Source organism: Apostichopus japonicus, chromosome 12 (assembly GCF_037975245.1).
Source record: "Apostichopus japonicus isolate 1M-3 chromosome 12, ASM3797524v1, whole genome shotgun sequence".
NCBI lineage: Eukaryota > Metazoa > Echinodermata > Holothuroidea > Aspidochirotida > Stichopodidae > Apostichopus > Apostichopus japonicus.
Genome location: NC_092572.1, coordinates 1,667,572 through 1,685,940, shown reverse-complemented (window position 1 = coordinate 1,685,940; position 18,369 = coordinate 1,667,572). Strand labels below are relative to the sequence as shown.

Here is an 18,369-nt window from a genome sequence, read left to right as displayed (position 1 = left end):
TAAACCATGTGATATATGGGACTGTGTATTTGCTAGCAAATCATAATACTTGATCATACATGATCACTATCTGGAAAATATTAAAAAAGCTTCAGACCTGACAATTCACAACATTGTATGAAAAAATACCAATTTTCAACATTAAGTAGCATATTATTAGCGCACCGTGGTGAGTTCTGCAAACATTATCTAGCAGTGAAAACAAAAGTTGTAATTTTGACATCGTCAGCAAAAAATAAATAACTGGCGTGAAAGAGCATCAAAAAAGATCATAAAAAGGTCGGACACAAGTATGGAATCTTGAGTGACGACAGCTTCAACTGAAAGACAGTTAGACTTAACGTTATTCATAATAAGACCTTGATATCTGTAACTATTTGAAGGTTACAATTGGTTTAACTGAGCCTTTCAATGCATTTATAATTTTCGTCCAAAGTTTTTGCCCTCCATATCATTTGGGTGGATGGGGCCAGAGGTGAGACTGGGATCCCTCACCTCCACTCCCGCTAGTTACGCCAATGCCTGACGCATACGTATATCCACCCACTCGACATATACTATCACCCTAAATATACTTGGCTATGGCATATATGGAGTACAACATAACAATTTTCATAGCCAATTTTGTTCCTTGCTAACGAAAGAGCTTTATTCCATTGTATTGTACTTATGCACGTCTGTTAAGATTGTAACGATTTCTGCATAGGTAAACTTATTGTAGTTGTAGAACCGCTGTAGTCATTTCTTTGTAGACCATGGAAATGCTAGTCACTGTACTTGTTTATATTGGTATACCAACTGGTTCTATTGAATTTGAATATGACGTGGTTGGAATTACCCAATGCTATGTATAACGAGCGTCTAGCCCTATGGCTCAACACATTAAACATTAGTACGTGGCCTACAATGACAACCGAGAGTTACAGTTAGTCTGAATCCAGTTTCAATTCGGTTGAATCAATAACAAACTAACCAACGTGAAGAAGATTTTCAAACTCAGTTGTGGACAATACGGTGAGGCCATATGTAAGTATAACATAAACCGGCACATAACATGGTGGTCAATTAGCCAGTCTGACTCAATATTGCCAACATAGCCACCATTTTGTTTACATTTTGAGGGAAAAAAGTATTTTATTTTTCAGCATTTTCTTTGCTTTTGATAGTATCATGTGTTAACATCAACCAGTTGCTGATACTTTTTTTTGTGCAAAATGTCAACTCGTTTGGCTTATTTATTCTGGTTTGTGCCTCAAGTTTAGGTTGACTTCCTTCTGCCTAAAGGTTTTTAGCTCAGCGTAGGTAGTCGTACGATACGGTAAACTTATGACATAACTTTGCTCACAGTTCACATCTGTTCACAGCTAGGTCTATGTAAATACCATGGCCTATGTGTAGTATGCAAGCTCTCTTGACATTGACCTATGTTACGAAATATATAATAAACGTTACATACTCTATATATAGTTGTTGCAGTTGTTGTATGTCCATGTGAAGGCGACAAGAATGGAATAGAAATTTGTATACAGTGTTGTGCACATTCATTACCTGCGCCTGTTTTGTGTTTCGTGTCACAATTTGATCATTGTAAACTTAGTTCAAATGATATCAAATAAAAAAGGATTATTTCTGATTAAAAGATCTTCCAAATGTCATTTACCGCATTGGTTGTGTGGTGATAACGTATCGATATAAGCAAATGATTGCAATTTTCTTCAGCACATTGACAGCACATTGCTAAAATAGTCTTTTTCCACAAAACAGACCAATGAAACTGATCACCAGTCTTACATCTTAATTTATTTTTAGTTCTAACATGATCAAGCCTTAAAGTAGCCATCCACCTTGAATGTTGACCTAATGACGTAAAAGAGATGTTATTTCCCGGAGTAACTCGCATTTAGAAAGATTTGACTTTGAATTCAGCTCCGAAACGTCATTGCGTTTTGACAATCACAAACATGTCTGGCCGAAGCACGATTTATACCGGCATGTTTGTACTGACTAACAATTGAACTGAATAAAGGTTTCACAGTAAGATTATTGTTAAACATTAGAAACCATTTATTTCAAGTTGGAACCCAATAAAGACATCAAGCAAGTTCTTTAACTTGACCAATACTTAACCATGACGTTGCAGCTACAATATTATCTGAATAAAAATTTAAATTTTTATTTATCCTCACTGTGCTAATATAAACAGTGAAAGAAGTATTCTTTGTACAGTGAATGACATTTTGAAGTCCAATGAAACAGAAAGAAAAGTGGTACTTAATCACAGATTACAAGGTATACGGGGTATACAGTGGTTTCTGGCAAGGCATATATGTATACAGGTATCCCAAGAACAAGGCTCTTGGTAGCTCAGTTTGTAAAGCCCCGGGTATGTAATCTCCTTCTAGCCATACATTCCTTTGTTATTTTCATTGAGAAGTAAATACGTTAACTTTATGACGATATGTATAAGGGCGTAGTAAGAATGATTACTCAGACAGCATGAAAGAAGCTGCAAAAACTATCAGACCATCCCTCTACCTACAATTCAGTATTAATTACAGTCATGGACGTCACTTCATTACTCAATTTGTTCATTTGACTTAACAAATGATGGCGAACAAGTCAATTATCATTTTCCGATTGCATATTGTAATGTTGCCTATAGGTTTTGAAGTTTTTTGGTAAACATATATTTAGTTAATATAAGAAATTTACATAAAGTGGCTAAAATACTGCAAGACTGCTTATATTATTGTGATCAACTTAGAATGCTTAGCTGGAGGAGAAAACATATTTTTTAACCTCATCCAAAAATACTTTTTAGTACACACACGATACTGTGGTCTCCGTTTAGTCGAAAGGGAGAGTAATTTAAAGAAATTAGATGTCAAAGTTAGCAGATTCTCACCAGGAACTTGATGCGTAAAAGCCCAATTACGTTCAGATCACCCTGTGGCGTGATTGTGCGGAGAGGACCGCGAACGCGAAATAATAACGATTGACTTTCCATGTACTTCTCGTAAGAAAGTGGACATTTCATTAACTTCACTCTTCCAATAAACAAGCAGCTACAAGAGAAAGTAATTGTTGTTGGAATTGTTCAAACCTTTGTTAACCCATGTTAGATGGCAATTGTTCAGTTAAAAGTTAATTATGGTTAAAAGATTGTCTCACCGTCTGGTAATATTTCATAAGATTCGTTGCTGTTTTAGGCCACTATACATACTGTGATGTAAGATATCGAGGTCTTGCCGCAATTGAAATACTTACCTTGTTTACTATGTCGACATCTCGGAGAACTGAGTCACGCAGTGCCCATTGTGTAGCAGTGTTAAACCTCTCTTAAGTAACCTTATCATTTTCCGTTCATGGTCGATAGGACAGGGTTTTGTTTCATATGCGGTAGATCCTCCAGTTTGTTCTGTTGCTCTGTTACACCGTATTTTTTTTTTGCTCTTTTGTGAACAAAAAAAAAACTTGTTTGGAGGAACAGATGTGATGTGGTTTTTAGGGGGAAATTTGCCAGTTTGTTGGCAGTCCTGGAGGCGGTATGGTGTGACTTTCGCCTTCCGTTTGAAGGCGATTTTCGCCGTCTATCTGGGGCTGCCTTTTTTGGACGATGGTGTGCTGGGGAGGGTTGTTTCGTTTTGCTGCGTGCTGGTCGTCCTTTTGTGGTTTTTTGAAATGTTTCAGTGGGTGGTTGGGGGTTTGTCTCTGCAGGACGGTGGGCATATTTATTTTTTTGGCTCGCTTGACTTGAGTTTCGTTTATCAGAATGGGATGGTTCAGTAGTGCCGTTTGGCCGTGACGTTTTGGATCCCGCATGGCGGGTCACGTAAAAAGCACACTTTATCATTTTCCCTTCACCTATGGGGTAAAGCACGGCGGAATATGAACAATTGTTCATTAGAACAACAAATCAGTTGTAGCTAATGAGTTTGGGCATATATAAAAACCAAACGTTAGGGAAACTACCTTTAGAGGGCCTCTGCGGAGACTATACTGCCAATACGTATTTGCTTGCAGACTGTGGGAAACCTCTTACAAAATTAATACAAACCTGCGACTTTTGTCATCCGTTTGGTGACTGGGAAACGCAGATTCATGCACTATAATGTAACAACATTCATCAAAACGTGTCAAAACAATGTGCTGATATCTGTTTTGAAAATCTTATTATCCAATACAGCAAATGTTGTATCCCTAATAAACGTTAATAATGATTTTGTTTTGAAGAAAGGTATCTTACATTTAGCAGTATCTTAATTCCCTTCTCAAATCAAAACAAAGCTTTAATTGGTGTATAAATGATCAACTTACCAACGGTATGTTCAACAGTTATCGATAAGGACGTCGTTCGCTTCGATATAAAAGGACCTTCCACAGAACAATGTAATTTAAAATTTGAGGTGGCACTCATAGTGTAATATGAAATTACGATTGTTGTGTGGTTGAAGACTTCTTTGAAATTGTTCGTTTCTATTTTATTGTCTGTGTACCATGTAGATGTAATTGGTAAAACTGCTTCAATCACAATACATTCAAATGTTATATTCTTATCTGAATTAACAGATAACGAATTCTCTTTGTTCAATTTGTTTCCATTTATAATAACAATTGGCGTCACCAATGAGAAAAGTATATAATTATTAACAGAAAAGAGCAGAACAACGGACAACTAAGTTGAGTTATAATAATAACATATTTTCAAATTTACTTCTATTCATACATTGTTTATACTTGTGTCGTTATTAAAGAAACGAAATGATTAAAAGATAAAGTTACAATATAATGTATAACTGTACTTCAACTCCAATTTAGTACTCGAAGTTTTGATATATAAATACAAGCTTGTCTACCTTTCAAATATATCATAATTACAATATGTTTATATGGTAGTTATCTCGTATCGTAATATTGAGAAATGTACCTTGTAATGTCAGGATGAAGGTCATAAGCTTAGTCTTTCCTTGCTTTCTTTTAACACAAGGCGTAAAGAGCATAATTGAATATTTGGTGACGGTAATTGATCTACTGCGACATTTTCATTAGTTAATTTCTTGAACGATTGTCTGGTTAGGGCAAGGTTGCTGATGTCGTTGTACCAATTAATATTGCTGCTATTTGTCGATACATTGAAAATTAAACCAACGATGATTTACGCGAGCATATGTAGTTCACATGCTGATTTCTGGTCGACATGTTCCCATTGTTACACTCACGGTCATATTGCCGCTTTTCTGAAGCATGGGAAGGAATCATATACCAAAATTAATATCAGTACACAACAAGCTGTGGCTATCTGTAAGTTACAAGTTAATTTGTACCTTTGGCAAGAAGATCAATAGTAAATTGAACAATGCAACAGCGAACAATGTATCTGAAACCACAGAAACATGTCACTTGATTACTATTTAGCTCCTACTGAGAAAACACAAACAGATATATGAATGAAAGTTGAACAGGAAGGACAATTGGGTTTTACTCCGCTGATAGTCTAGGTGAAAGCATCATTCGTATACGGCTACCGAGAAGGAATGTGTAACAACTCGTGTAAGGCAGTACGGCAATTACAAATGCCTTAGCATTCATCAACTGTAGGACAATCATTTAGACGATAATTTTGATAGACGATCACAACTAGAACTAACGTATTGATACTGCTTCATGTGAGACGTTTGGAATGAACGGTGATATTTCAAATCATTTTACATAAGGCTCTCAATCTAACCAACGTTGGACGCTTCATGTTGGTAAACTAAACTGATAGCTCAAACTTGTTAATAAATATGATCGCTCCAAGCTGTTCATAGAGCCAACTTTTAGCAAAAGTATTATAACTTCTCATTGCTATGCTAAGACATAATATATACTTTCTGTTTAATCCTCGCCTTCCTCAATACTTGTTACCTTTCTTTTGTCTAGTAGTAAGCACACTACTGACATCGAAAGAGAAAACTATATGTTATCATGTGTATGGGATGCTAACGTGTAACTTGCATCAGACGACTTCAGCAAACCATGCATGTTAACTCAGAATGTTTTTTTTTTTCATAGCGCACATGCATCATGATGGTGCCTGTCATAACCTCGACTTGGCTTGTCATCGTTTTTGCACCTAGTGCTTTCACAGGTAAGTATGATTGTTTAAATTTACTCCGTAACATGGTAATAAGCATTGGCCAGGGCTTTGACACGTTGACTGTTTGATTGATTAATCAGTAGCGTAATAAATATGATCCACAAAATTTAAAATAAGACCACGTCATCACTGAGGAAATTTACTAACTGTTTTTTTTCTTCTTAATCACAAAGAAGGGGGAGGGGGGTGGGTATGAAGTAAAAACATATTGGGATGGATATATGTGGAAGCATATTGGGTAATTGTTGAAATATATTTGCATATCGAATTCTAACTCAACAGGGGAAGGGGAGGTAAGGAAAAGAGGAGGAAAGGGAAATGGAAATAAAATTTTAAAAAAACTACATTTTAACACAATACAACAAAATGTAAACTCCCACGCAACTGTATTAGCAAACGAGTCGTCAAATGACATAGTATGCCATACTATTTTTCATTTGTGGGATTTCCGTTGATCAACGCTGCATTAAACGTTCAAAACATTTGAAACAGATCCACCCATGGATAACGATCTCCACCATATAAAACAGTTCCTACTTATGTGAGCGGTTTATCCAAAAAAGGGAAACTAGATGATGTCAATTTTGTTTTCGTTTTTGACAACCACTGAAATATTGAAATGAAACCTAGTAATGTATAATAACTGCGCAATATTAAATATAATATTATTTAACAATTATATACCAATAATTGGTTGCCTGCCAACAGGTTACACAACATGAATGATCTTTAATTGAACATAGGTGAACAGCTTAGCTGTCCGTCAAATATTGTCATCGAGAAAGGACACAATGCAACGATCGGATGCAACACAGCTGGACCTCCAACAGATGTGTTTTGGTACGTTGGATCGCCATCCAGTACAAGTCCTATCCTTTCTTTGGAGAACAACCTCAAATCAGGAACTATGTATAGCAGCAGTAGATTTGATATCACATCAAACGGCGATGTAATCATTTCGAACGCTCAAATTGGGGATGAGGCTGCATATACCGTTGTAGCATTCTTTGCAACAGGAAATTACGAAGTAGAAAATATTACCGTTAGCATACAAGGTACTTCATATTCTTTCACTTGTCACTTTTACAGTTAATTATCACTTGTAGATGCAACAACAAATCTATACGAAATCCAGCCAAGTACTTAAATGAGAAGCATTTGATGAACATTTTTGATGAATGGAGATTTGCTTCTCTTATTAGTGTATGTCTTGGTTCAAAGTCTGAAATTGATTTTCAGTATGTCCCCTTATCTGATTATTCTGTAAGTGGTTAAACCAATAGACGATGACATTATTTAAAGTATTGTTCACTTATAAAATCATCCTGAAATATAAAGATTATTTTCTGTTGTAAATATTTGCACGTGTCATATTGGTGCCTCTGCTGTTCGACTAAGAGAAGAACGCGTTCAAACAGCCCAGAGAGCAATAGTTTATTAAAACATAGAATTTGGAATGCAACTTTTCATTTACTGCAAAAAAACAGCCAATATGAATTGCATATATTTTTTTTCCAGTCAGTCCACTACAGGGATGTCCACTGATTGCTAAGTGTTCTTCATGTTTGAATTGTTCACTACAAATAAACCGAACGGGTCAGTTACAGTGTTCAGTTACTGAATCTCGACCAAAATTTCCGCTTCGATTGGAGATTAGACGTAGCAAGCATCTTCAGTTTACTACAGGCGAATCCACTTCACAGAAAAATGAAATATTGGGCACATGGGACACATCTACATCTGCCAAATACTCGTTCGACGAATGTGGCGGTTTTGCGGATATAAGATGTCTGGCACAAGATGGCATAAACGTTTTGCACCGTAAAGACAGTTACATCAGGGTAACCTCTGGTAAGTCCAAATTAAGTGTCAGTGAACGCGTCTATCCAATCGATCTTTCTATATAATTGTGACCGCGTTTGTAATATACATGCCTATGTTTATGTTGACCAACTATAGTCAATTTAATATCGTCTAGAGCATGAATTAATGAATGTTCAATCAAATGACATGATAGTTGTCGACTTCCATTTTAGTAAATAGATAAAAGAAATGTTCTGTTAAAGCATGTAGCATATACATAAGAATATGCAAAACAAGCGATAATAAGAAACCAAACACAAAACAAAAACAAAAACAAACAACTAACAGTTTCAGAAGGATAGCGTTCGTTAAGGATTATTAGAGAAATACTAGGTGTCTAACAGTCTACGTGGTGTCTGTAAGTCAAACCAACGGTTTGAAATATATCCAAGTGATAAAACAGTAGGCATTCACTGAAGTAAACAAGTATGATACAAGTATTGTCCAGATTGTACACTTGTTGTGTTGTGAAATGTATAGTTGATAACGTTTTTCATTTTAAACTGTTTGATTTCATCTATTCAGATCCCTGTCCAGCAGGAAAGCCAGCTGTTGAAAATACTTCTACAGTATCTCTAAAATTGCATAATCCACCATTGATGTTTTGGTTGGTGATATCCCTCGTCGGGGTTATTTTAGTAGTTTCTCTAATTCTTCTGATTTGTTTTGTACGAAAGAAGACCAATGGAAAGCAAGAAACGAAAAAGCCTGGTAAGATACTTGTTAGGGTTGATAATAAATATCATAATATACACTTTAGTATTCAACCTTCACACATATATATTAATGCGTCACTTCAACAGAAATAAATGAATAATGCATTAGCTCTTACATTGACGATATTACCAAGAAAGTTTCATTTCCCTTTTAGGGGGTGAGCGTGCAAAGAGCGATGAAGTAACCATTGGAATGAGTGTACAGGTAATTTTCAACAGTAATATTTTGTTTTGTATTTGTGTTTAATTACTAAAGCCTATATGATGTCAGCATTATAAAGTAATACTTGACATTGGCATATGAGAGAGGTAGCTGTACATTAATTTAAATGTAATATGTTCTTTACATTTTCGGAAATGTTCGATCGAAGATATCATGTAGCCTAACACAATTTCTTAAAATAATCATCTGAGAATTTACTATGCTTAACTTTTTCAGGAGGGGTCACATGAAAATGTTGAAAAATTCAACACCAGATCGCAGAAACATAGATCACTTAATAGTAAGTTCGTTGATTCATTGATATCAAATTTGTAAAACAAAGGGCACAATTTTTAGCAAATTGCTTGTCTACTGCTAATAAAGGACAAAAAATATATATAAATGTGCACAATTTAGAGGGTATGACGTTTTGATACCAGCAATATCTTCAGAGCTAAGTGAAACGAATACAAACTAAGAACATATAAAAACACGAAGATGGACATATATATGAACTAGGGAAGTTAGCAATGAATATAACAAAAATAGACATATCAAGATAGAGGAAATAATTATGATAGGAAAAATCAATGAGAGGATTCAGCGCTGTGGAGATCAAATCTGAAGGTAGTAACAAAATGAGGTAATTAGTAATGGGGTGATAAAAAGAAGATTAGGAAGGAAAACCTCGATATATTTCAAGTGATGTAACACTTTGTATTGCGTGTATGTTGTGACTGGTAAAAAAAAATCCGATTCCGAGAGGTGGACCTTGCAGACAATCCACCGTGGGGAAAGGAACATTTGAAAGTACCATGATGACAGAGGTGGAGTTGGACGTTAACGATGGTGCAGCAGCATGAACTATCAAATCCAGCAGGTTATGTTGGTGTCTCTGGGTAGGTGCTGGCTTGTCAATAACGGCCCTATGACACAATATGAGGTGTGCAGGAATTGAAAATGGTTGTTTAGTCATTTGGCGAATAAAGGGAATAAGAAGAAAAACTCATTTATAGTAAAGGAAGAAAGGCATTAAAGAATATTTTAACAAGAGCCGATTCTCTGTAGGTGTAAGGTGTGTTCTCTGTAAGTTTCGAATTGACTGATGCCTTTTTTATTGAGAAAGTTCTTTTTTATCTTTTTATTTTGCAGAAAAAGATAAGAATCTATCAAGGTTCATTTCTTGTCTTTGTGATAGTTATTCTAAACACTTGCATATCAACCTCTTTCACCATGAAACGTTATCTGTTGATATTGATACCATCTACGTGGACAGCCAGTGTATAGTTAAAAGACCGAAAGACAAGGGACATCACAATGTATCTACAGAAACACTGTATTCAAACCCACCAACAGAAAAATGGGTGGCTTTGACGGCTGGTCTAGGATTTGGGAAAACAACATTGATTCTGAAGATGTTAAGCCAATGGATCCAACAAGACGAAAAAACTTACGTTTTGATTTACATACATCTGACTGACAGTAATTATCAGATGAGTCTCGTTGATACAATAATGACTGACATTCCCGATGACTCAGGAATAGAAACTAACGACGTGACGAAAATCTTGTCAGATCAACCTGTAATTGTTCTTATTGACGGATTGAGTGACTTGTGCAGTGCAATAAATATCTACAAATGGAACAAAATGCCAACGGAAGAACACCTAACTAAAGCAAGCGCTTCGGGTACACAATTGAACATTAAAAGAAATGAATATAAGCTACTTGCTCAATTAACAACAACAGTACAGCAATATCACAAAATGAGAATGTGGGTAACATCGCGTAACTTAAATTTCTCATATCCCGGTGAATTCCTCGCGATTGAGTTGAGAGGATTCAATGAGAACCAAGTTAAGGACTTATGTGCAAAAATGTATTTATACCATGATCGATCAAGAACTGGAGATTACGAGGACGAAAATATGAAACCAATCACGGAAAATAGTTCTCTTTTGGCTAGCTCAGAGCCAAGCACTGATCCTTGGGACTTTATTATCAAACGTAAAACTATAAATGATGAAAGTGGTACAGGTGAACTTGGCAAGACTGTCGTGAGAATGCAGTCATACTCGTGTCAGAAAGAACACGATAAAAAGGTAGACGACAACCTCGTAAAGAAAATGATTTATTCTCTCAGTTATTCAAAAGAATTCTTGAAAGAGTTGTATACGGTTCCATTATTCGTTACAACTAGGTTGTATTTATACGCCCTGGAAGTAACGAAACAGGACAATGAACATGGCGATCATTGTCGTATGTCAAAGATCATGGAAGCACACGTCAATAGCATGGAAAAACATTATGTCTCAAAGCGTAACAACAAACTTTGCGAAAAGTCTGAGTTTTCAGCACTAAGAAAGACCATTGGAGAAGCGTTCTGTAAAGGGAAGAGATCAATCGAGTATTGGCAAGAAGAAAGTCGGAACGATTCTTTTCAAGAGGCTTTGTCAATTGGACTCCTTAAAGTAGATTTAAACAATGTAGATTCATACCATTCAAAGGCGACTGTGAGTCCTGACAATTGTATCGATGCTGCGTATCCTGTTCTTAAGGAATTCTTTTTGGGACATTATTTGCTGCAGGAGCAATCAGAAACTATTTCACTCTGCCACACTAAATTGACAAACGATGATTACAATTCAGCCTTAATGTTCGTTTCTGGTTTAAGCGACGATAAGGCTCAGCAAACACAAATTCTTGATGCACTTAAAAAACAGGGAATGTGGAATGTCTTTATTGATTGCTTTCATGAAGTTGACCTTCCAGTAAGACAACGAATAATTAATATCATAAATAAGAAGGTAGAGATTACTATTACAAAGACGGAGATCCCATATCATCAACATAATATTGAAGACTTTCTCACTTTCTGTAGAAAGGAAAATGTAAGTCTTAGATTGTTTTGTTTTACGTGTTTTACGAGTTGCATATATAGTAAATTAATGAAACAAATTCAGCCTCTGTCCAAATCAACTAAAAATACGTATTTACCTTTAAGACATTAACAACATCAACTTGTTAAATGAGTGCTTCACATAAATAATCCATAGATATAACTGCACCGATGAACGTTGTCTCTATTCCATTTAATACGTAGTAGAAAATACGGTTATACTGATCTCATACATAACACAGCCTTCTGGGCATTATACTTTTTAAGATAAAGTCACCCAGGAAAGAACCTGGGCACGAAAACTAAACTACCAAACGACTGATCCGCTCTCAGCCCCAGTCCCCTTGCATCGGGACTGTGACTGTGTGATCATCGTCAGGTGTGTATCACCATTCCCGAAGGGAACAGATACTACACATGATCTTAGCCAAAAGGCCGAGAAGCGATCTCGAGAAGCGATGCCCTTCTGGGCATTATATACTGTACTCTATCGAACACTTTTACTAAATGTTGTGCTACAATTGCTGCCAAACTCACACCTTTGGAGGACTGAACTAAAACTAGGTGGATTGGTGGTCTGACTTAATCGGAGGTATCATAGGTTTGCACAATAATATGGAGTCGACTTCACATTATGATGTGGGATCAACCAGTAATGTGTGTATGTGTGTTTGTGTTTAGGCCCGTGTGTGGACATGGGATTCTGCTCCTCGTGTTAATGCTTAATGAATATAATCCTAATTAAATATTGTTTTCTCTTAATGTTTCAATAGGTTCCAAATGGGACATTTGTTTTTGAGGGAGACTTCTCTGTACAGTTTCTCAGGAGCTTATCATTACCAAATGCTGAACGAGTTGTGATCAGTAAGAACAAACTTGAAGACAACGACATACTTGAGATCGCAACGTACATCTCTAAAATTATTAACGTAACGCTCCAGTAAGTTATTGTGTATCTTATATATAACAGTCTCCTTATATTCGTAGAAGGTTTGAACATAGTATTTGAAGTCATTTTACATGCTTGATATGGGTGTTGTGTTTCAAGCAACATCTTACAAAAAGGAACGTTAGAGGCCGTCTAAATATCTGATGTTTTGCCGGACAATTCAAATTACGTCAGAAGTAAACACTACGGAATGTGATGAGACTGTAATAGTCGATTATTGTCGTTCGCGTTTCACGCTAATTGCCATACGGAGTGTACAGCTGGTAAGATAGCGCTTACCTTTGTTCTGCAAGTCATTTTACCGGTCTATTGTATTTACAGGCAAATACAGCTCAGTTCTATTGGCGCATATAACAATACTATTGTATAACTATACTTTTGTAACAGCTTGTTTTAATGGTTAAGCCTATTATGTGACGAAAAACGAACTTGAGCAACTTCATTTACAACATGGATGGAGATTCTGGGGGAAACACCCGTATCCAGGAACAAGGGCTAGTCCCTTTGTAAGTAACAGTTAGCTAATTACTGCGTGGACTCGATGCCGAGATTAGGGCATACGGTAGAAAGTGCTTGTAAATGCTAACGCCACAGCAAAATGTCTATGTAGCTATCAATATGTATGTCAACATTAGTTCTGAGGGTTATACTCTTACAATGTGTGCTTGATCACGAAGAAAGTTGTACACTTTGTTGCCCATGTTAGGGTTGTTTTTATGATTCACACGAGATGAAGATTGAAGGTCGGTTGAGATGATGCCAGGTCCAAACATGCTCATGTCACAAATGGTAAACATTTGAAAGGTGAAAATAAATTCAAGGTCATGTCAGATCAAATCAGAACCAACAAAAGTCTTATCATGTGTTTCTCAGGTGAAACATGGACGTTATACTTACAAGCTTCCATTATTTGCAAGTGGTCAGTGTTTCGACAAATGACTGTTCATTATCTTGAGTTATTATCTGTTTTTAAACAAACAGACAAAATGAAATGTTTCCTTGTTTGAAACAGACTGTACAATTCACTTTGGGAAATCCAATTGGTCTACAATACCATTGATATTCTAGTTACCTTTTTGAACGACTAACGCCTTATTCCTTAATTCATGTGTAAGCTGCTTAACTATAACGTAATTGTTTCCTCATTTTCAGATGTGAAGCTTAAAACATGAAAGTCTTTCAGATGGTTATCACGCATATATTAGACAGGTTATGTGCTAAATAAATAAATGTGTTTTCCTACCTTTTCTTAGGTTTCACAATTGCGCTATGGATAAATTTTCTCAAGAAACTATTACAAAGCTTGGTAACTTTGTAAAGAGGCAGAAAAAGTTTACAAGTAAGTAATTAAAAAACACCTTTATTTTCAAATTGAAAGTTAATAGTTTTAAAACCGAAGAATATTAACTTTTAGTTATATTATATTCTGTATCAATCTGATAGCTGTCAACCACTTAGCTTCGTAAAGCTGAATTTCTTCTTGCATGAGCTGAAACATAATATCATATTGTTTGCTGTCGTCGTTCAGTAACAACTCTGTCCGTTGAAATGTTAGTCGAAGAATGTGATACCTAAATAGTTGTTGGTATTTCTTATATTTTGCAGTTGTATACTCAACAGGCGATTCTTGGAAGAATATTGACACCCGGACGATCTATAACTTTGAATTTGGGACTTTGGATAAAAGGAAAGAATACCAATAATGGTTTTCTAGAGTTTCAAGCTTTACCCAAATTGCTGGAGGTTATGTTTATTTTAAAAAAACACTGCAGATTACGTTTAAAAATTTAGAAAGCAACGTTTAAGAAAGTTACCCAGTCTTGAATATGTATATCACAATAACATCTTCATTTTGTACCTCAATAATATTTTTCATTTTGGTGATATTTTTGTGAATGCATCTGGTAACATCAGCATAATTGATGTAATCACAGAAATGAGCTGAAAATACATTGCATTGTTAATAAATGCAATTCCGCAATCACCCATATCATGAGGCAGGGACATCGTATCGATGGTTGTTTAGCTCATTAGGTTCTACAATTGAATTGATTGCTATGATTTCTGGAAGCAGGTTGAACATCACCGAAATTCCTTTTGTATGCTTAATGTTATGAATGCCAAACCTTTCGATCACCAACGGGAGATGATGTTTACCGGGAATATTCTACTTAATGTCTCGAAAGCGACCGGTCTTGACCAACTTTTAATAAAGGTTCTGAAATATTGTGCCACCAACTTACCAACATTTGAATAGATATGTTTATACTTTCTTTATTACAAAACAAATTCCTTCTATGTAGAACCTTCCTATACGTTTCCTGTTTCTAATCAAAACCCATCATCGCTATCACTGAGGACCTCAGTAATATTGTCGTAGCTTCTGTTAGAATGTAAATGTATTTGTATTCTCACCTTCAACATTCAAACTTACTTCATTTAGCTAGAATAACAAATTCAAGTTAATTCCTTCTTTTTTTCAATTCAAAACTATGCAACGCTATGCTTTTAGCCAGCAAGTGCATGAAACGAAACTCCCACATAATTTCATTTGATGGGTATATTTCATTATCTAACAGGTGAGTCAAAATATTTGATTGGCTTACATCTTCTGGATTTGAGCAGTGCATTTGACACTATTGACCATAAAGTTATTATACATCGCTTGGAATATCTGCTGGGTGTACATGAAATTCCGCTTGCCTGGTTCAGATCGTACCTATCTGATCGATCTCGGCGTGACCTCGTAGATGGCAAATTTTTCTGTTCAGAACTTGGTATATGGCGTGCCTCAGGGATCAGTGTTAGGTCCTTTTCTGTTCGCCATTTTACCCCTCGGAAATCTAGTTAATGATACAGAAGAGTATGTTTCAGTTTGTCCAACATTTGAGGAGGGAGTTAAGCAGGCAGTTTCGAAACTTGAAGACTGTGTTTCCAATGTGCAAGCATGGATGTCAAGAAACTTCCTGAAACTCAATGCCGACAAAACTGAGGTTATGGTGATTGGGTTTAGACACCAATTGGCTAAGTTCAATCTGCCCCCAGTGACTGTTGCTGGTGTTGATGTTACCGTCAAAACAAACCCTGTCAGAAATTTAGGGGTTATGTTCGACTCTGGTATGACAATGAGTGCACAAGTCACAACTACCATCAAATCTGCTAACTATCATCTAAATAACATTAGTCGTGCACGCCAAATGCTCACGACTGGAGCAGCCAAGCTAGCTGTGCACACTTTGGTTACCTCCAGGTTGGACTACTGAAACAGCCTCTTCATTTGTGTTTACAAATCTCTCATCACCAAACTTCAGAATGTCCAACGCACCTCTGCGTCATTGTCAAGCGTAAGAACTATGACTCTATAACATTAGAACTCGTTGCTCTTCATTGGCTCTCCATACAACAACGTATAAAGTTGTTCTTCTTGTGTACAAAGCTCAACATAAACAGTCGCCGGCTTACATCTCTGACCTGCTACAGCTACAAACGCCAGGCAGACAGCTTAGATCATATACATCTTCTCCCAGTTTGTCCCATGCTGTGTCATTTGCAGATCGCTTACTCTTCTGCTATGGATCAAAAGAATGGAACACTCTTCCAAATCACATCAAGGATGCTCAGACTGTTCATATTTTCAAGAAACTGCTCAAATGTTATCTCTTTCAACAAGTGTATTGTAATTTATTTCATATAACTGTCTTTAGCGCCTTTGAATTTTTTTATTTATTTTTGCGCTCTATAAATGTCTTCTGATTGATTGATTGGTTCTAGTTTTATTTCCTTTAATCATGTTTTAGTTCTTTACAATTCACCATGTAAACTACACATGCAGTTCATTAATTTAATTTGTATTTGATAACAATTATTAAGCTCAAATACATTGTTTCGTCAAATACTATGTTGTAAATATCTTTAATGATTTTCTTAACACGAAGAAGACGAAAAAGATGTTAATTGGTTTTAGGAAATGTAATCATGTACTCAATTTAGTAATTTACTAACAGGTTCGAAGTTGTTTAGAAGGCATATGGGTATCATGGTGTGTATGATGTATTATTTAGTTAAACAAGTTATATAATCATAAACATATTCTGAAAGCGTTTTTAATCTATGCTATGCAGTGTGTGTGTTGTTTTTATTCATGCTTGTTGAGGTGTCGGAATGCAAGAAATGTATGAACTGAAATATTCTTAAGCAAGCTAAAAGTGTTTGGGTAAATCATCTGCTGCGAAAACATTAAACAACTACATATATATATATACACACTTTATATATATATATATATATATATATATATATATATATATATATATACATATATTACCTGGTTTATGTGGACGTTGGCATATGACAGGGTTACGGGGACTACTAGAAGTACACATGCTAGGCCCGTAAAAATTAAGTGGTTTTGCTGTTATGGTGAGTGAAGCTATCTATACCTTCAGAATTGCAATTTTATTTATTGAGAGGAAAATCGGTATACAAGACAGTGTGGACATTATTATGTGGACAGTCCACATAATCCCCCTTTATACTAACTTTATATACATTATACATAGCAGGCAATGTAAAACGATTGTATATGCAATGCACACAATATGGGTACATTTTAATACTAAAATCAAATCCAGATTATGTGGACGGTCCACATAATCCGCTCTTACACTTACGATTATATATTCCAATTGAGATTACGTGTGTTACTATAGACCAAAAAAAAAAATATTTAGGTTGTGGTGTTTCTTATCCAGTTGCTTTTAAGACAATTATTATGTGAAAGGTCAACAGTATTTTCATACTTATATTAAGGGTTAAGGATTAGGGTTATTTTTTCGGGATTTCCTATAATAATCCTGACCCATGTAACGAGGATTGTTGATGCCAACTTACAATTTTTCTTTCCCAATGTCCTAAATAAAGTTTTGTTAAGAATATACTAACCTAAAGGTAAACCGTATGACATGCCCCAAAAAATATATATTTGATATGGTTATCTGTTTTTAATATTAATTTTTATATGCTAAATGATACATGATTTAAACAGATCTACGAGTTCGGTAATTACAGGATATATAACAGACCCATATTTGACGGGTTGATTCCTTACTGAATCTATCGATATTTGGTGTGGAGTCCTTCCTGAGAACACAGTTATTTTAAATTAATGTAGTTGATCAATTTTCAATTCTCATTTCGGTTTATAATCAATAAATAATACAATGAAATGTGTATAAGATTATGTGGACGGTCCACATAATCCGCTCATACACTTACGATTTTATATTCCAATTGAGATTACGTGTGTTACAACAACAAAAAAACGTTAATACTACTATATTAATACATTCAATACACAGAACTACAACTTCGGAAAATAAAGGATATAAACAGACCCTTGTTTGACGGAGTGATGATTAACAGAAGCATTTCGAGATTTGAGGGTTTGGCCTTTGTTCAGAAGGCTGTTGGTGTGAATAAGACTAGCTGATCATATCTGAATATATTCAAGAGGAGCTATGCTTTAGAATCAATATGTTACACAATATCATGGGTTTCAGATTATGTGGACGGTCCACATAATCCGCTCATACACTTACGATT

At 35.6% G+C, this 18,369-nt stretch overlaps 1 protein-coding gene and 1 pseudogene across 1 annotated transcript; one reads left to right on the top strand and one right to left on the bottom strand.

Moving 5' to 3' along the window:
- Nucleotides 1-10,069: 10,069 nt before the first annotated feature.
- LOC139977686 (uncharacterized) lies at nt 10,070-17,023 on the top strand. Its single transcript, XM_071987185.1, has 4 exons — nt 10,070-11,811; nt 12,593-12,759; nt 14,022-14,107; nt 14,374-17,023. The coding sequence occupies exons 1-4, from the start codon at nt 10,336-10,338 to the stop codon at nt 14,469-14,471; spliced, it is 1,827 nt and encodes a 608-aa protein (XP_071843286.1). The 5' UTR covers nt 10,070-10,335; the 3' UTR covers nt 14,472-17,023.
- On the bottom strand, nt 12,194-12,266 carry LOC139978104 (U2 spliceosomal RNA; annotated as a pseudogene).
- Nucleotides 17,024-18,369: the final 1,346 nt, after the last annotated feature.

Excerpts from the sequence above, each read along its gene's own strand:
- LOC139977686 (XM_071987185.1), top strand. The coding sequence starts at position 10,336 with ATGTTAAGCCAATGGATCCAACAAGACGAAAAAACTTACGTTTTGATT. Across the intron at positions 11,812-12,592 it reads CTTTCTGTAGAAAGGAAAAT|GTTCCAAATGGGACATTTGT; the intron begins GTAAGTCTTAGA and ends ATGTTTCAATAG. Across the intron at positions 14,108-14,373 it reads GAGGCAGAAAAAGTTTACAA|TTGTATACTCAACAGGCGAT; the intron begins GTAAGTAATTAA and ends TATATTTTGCAG.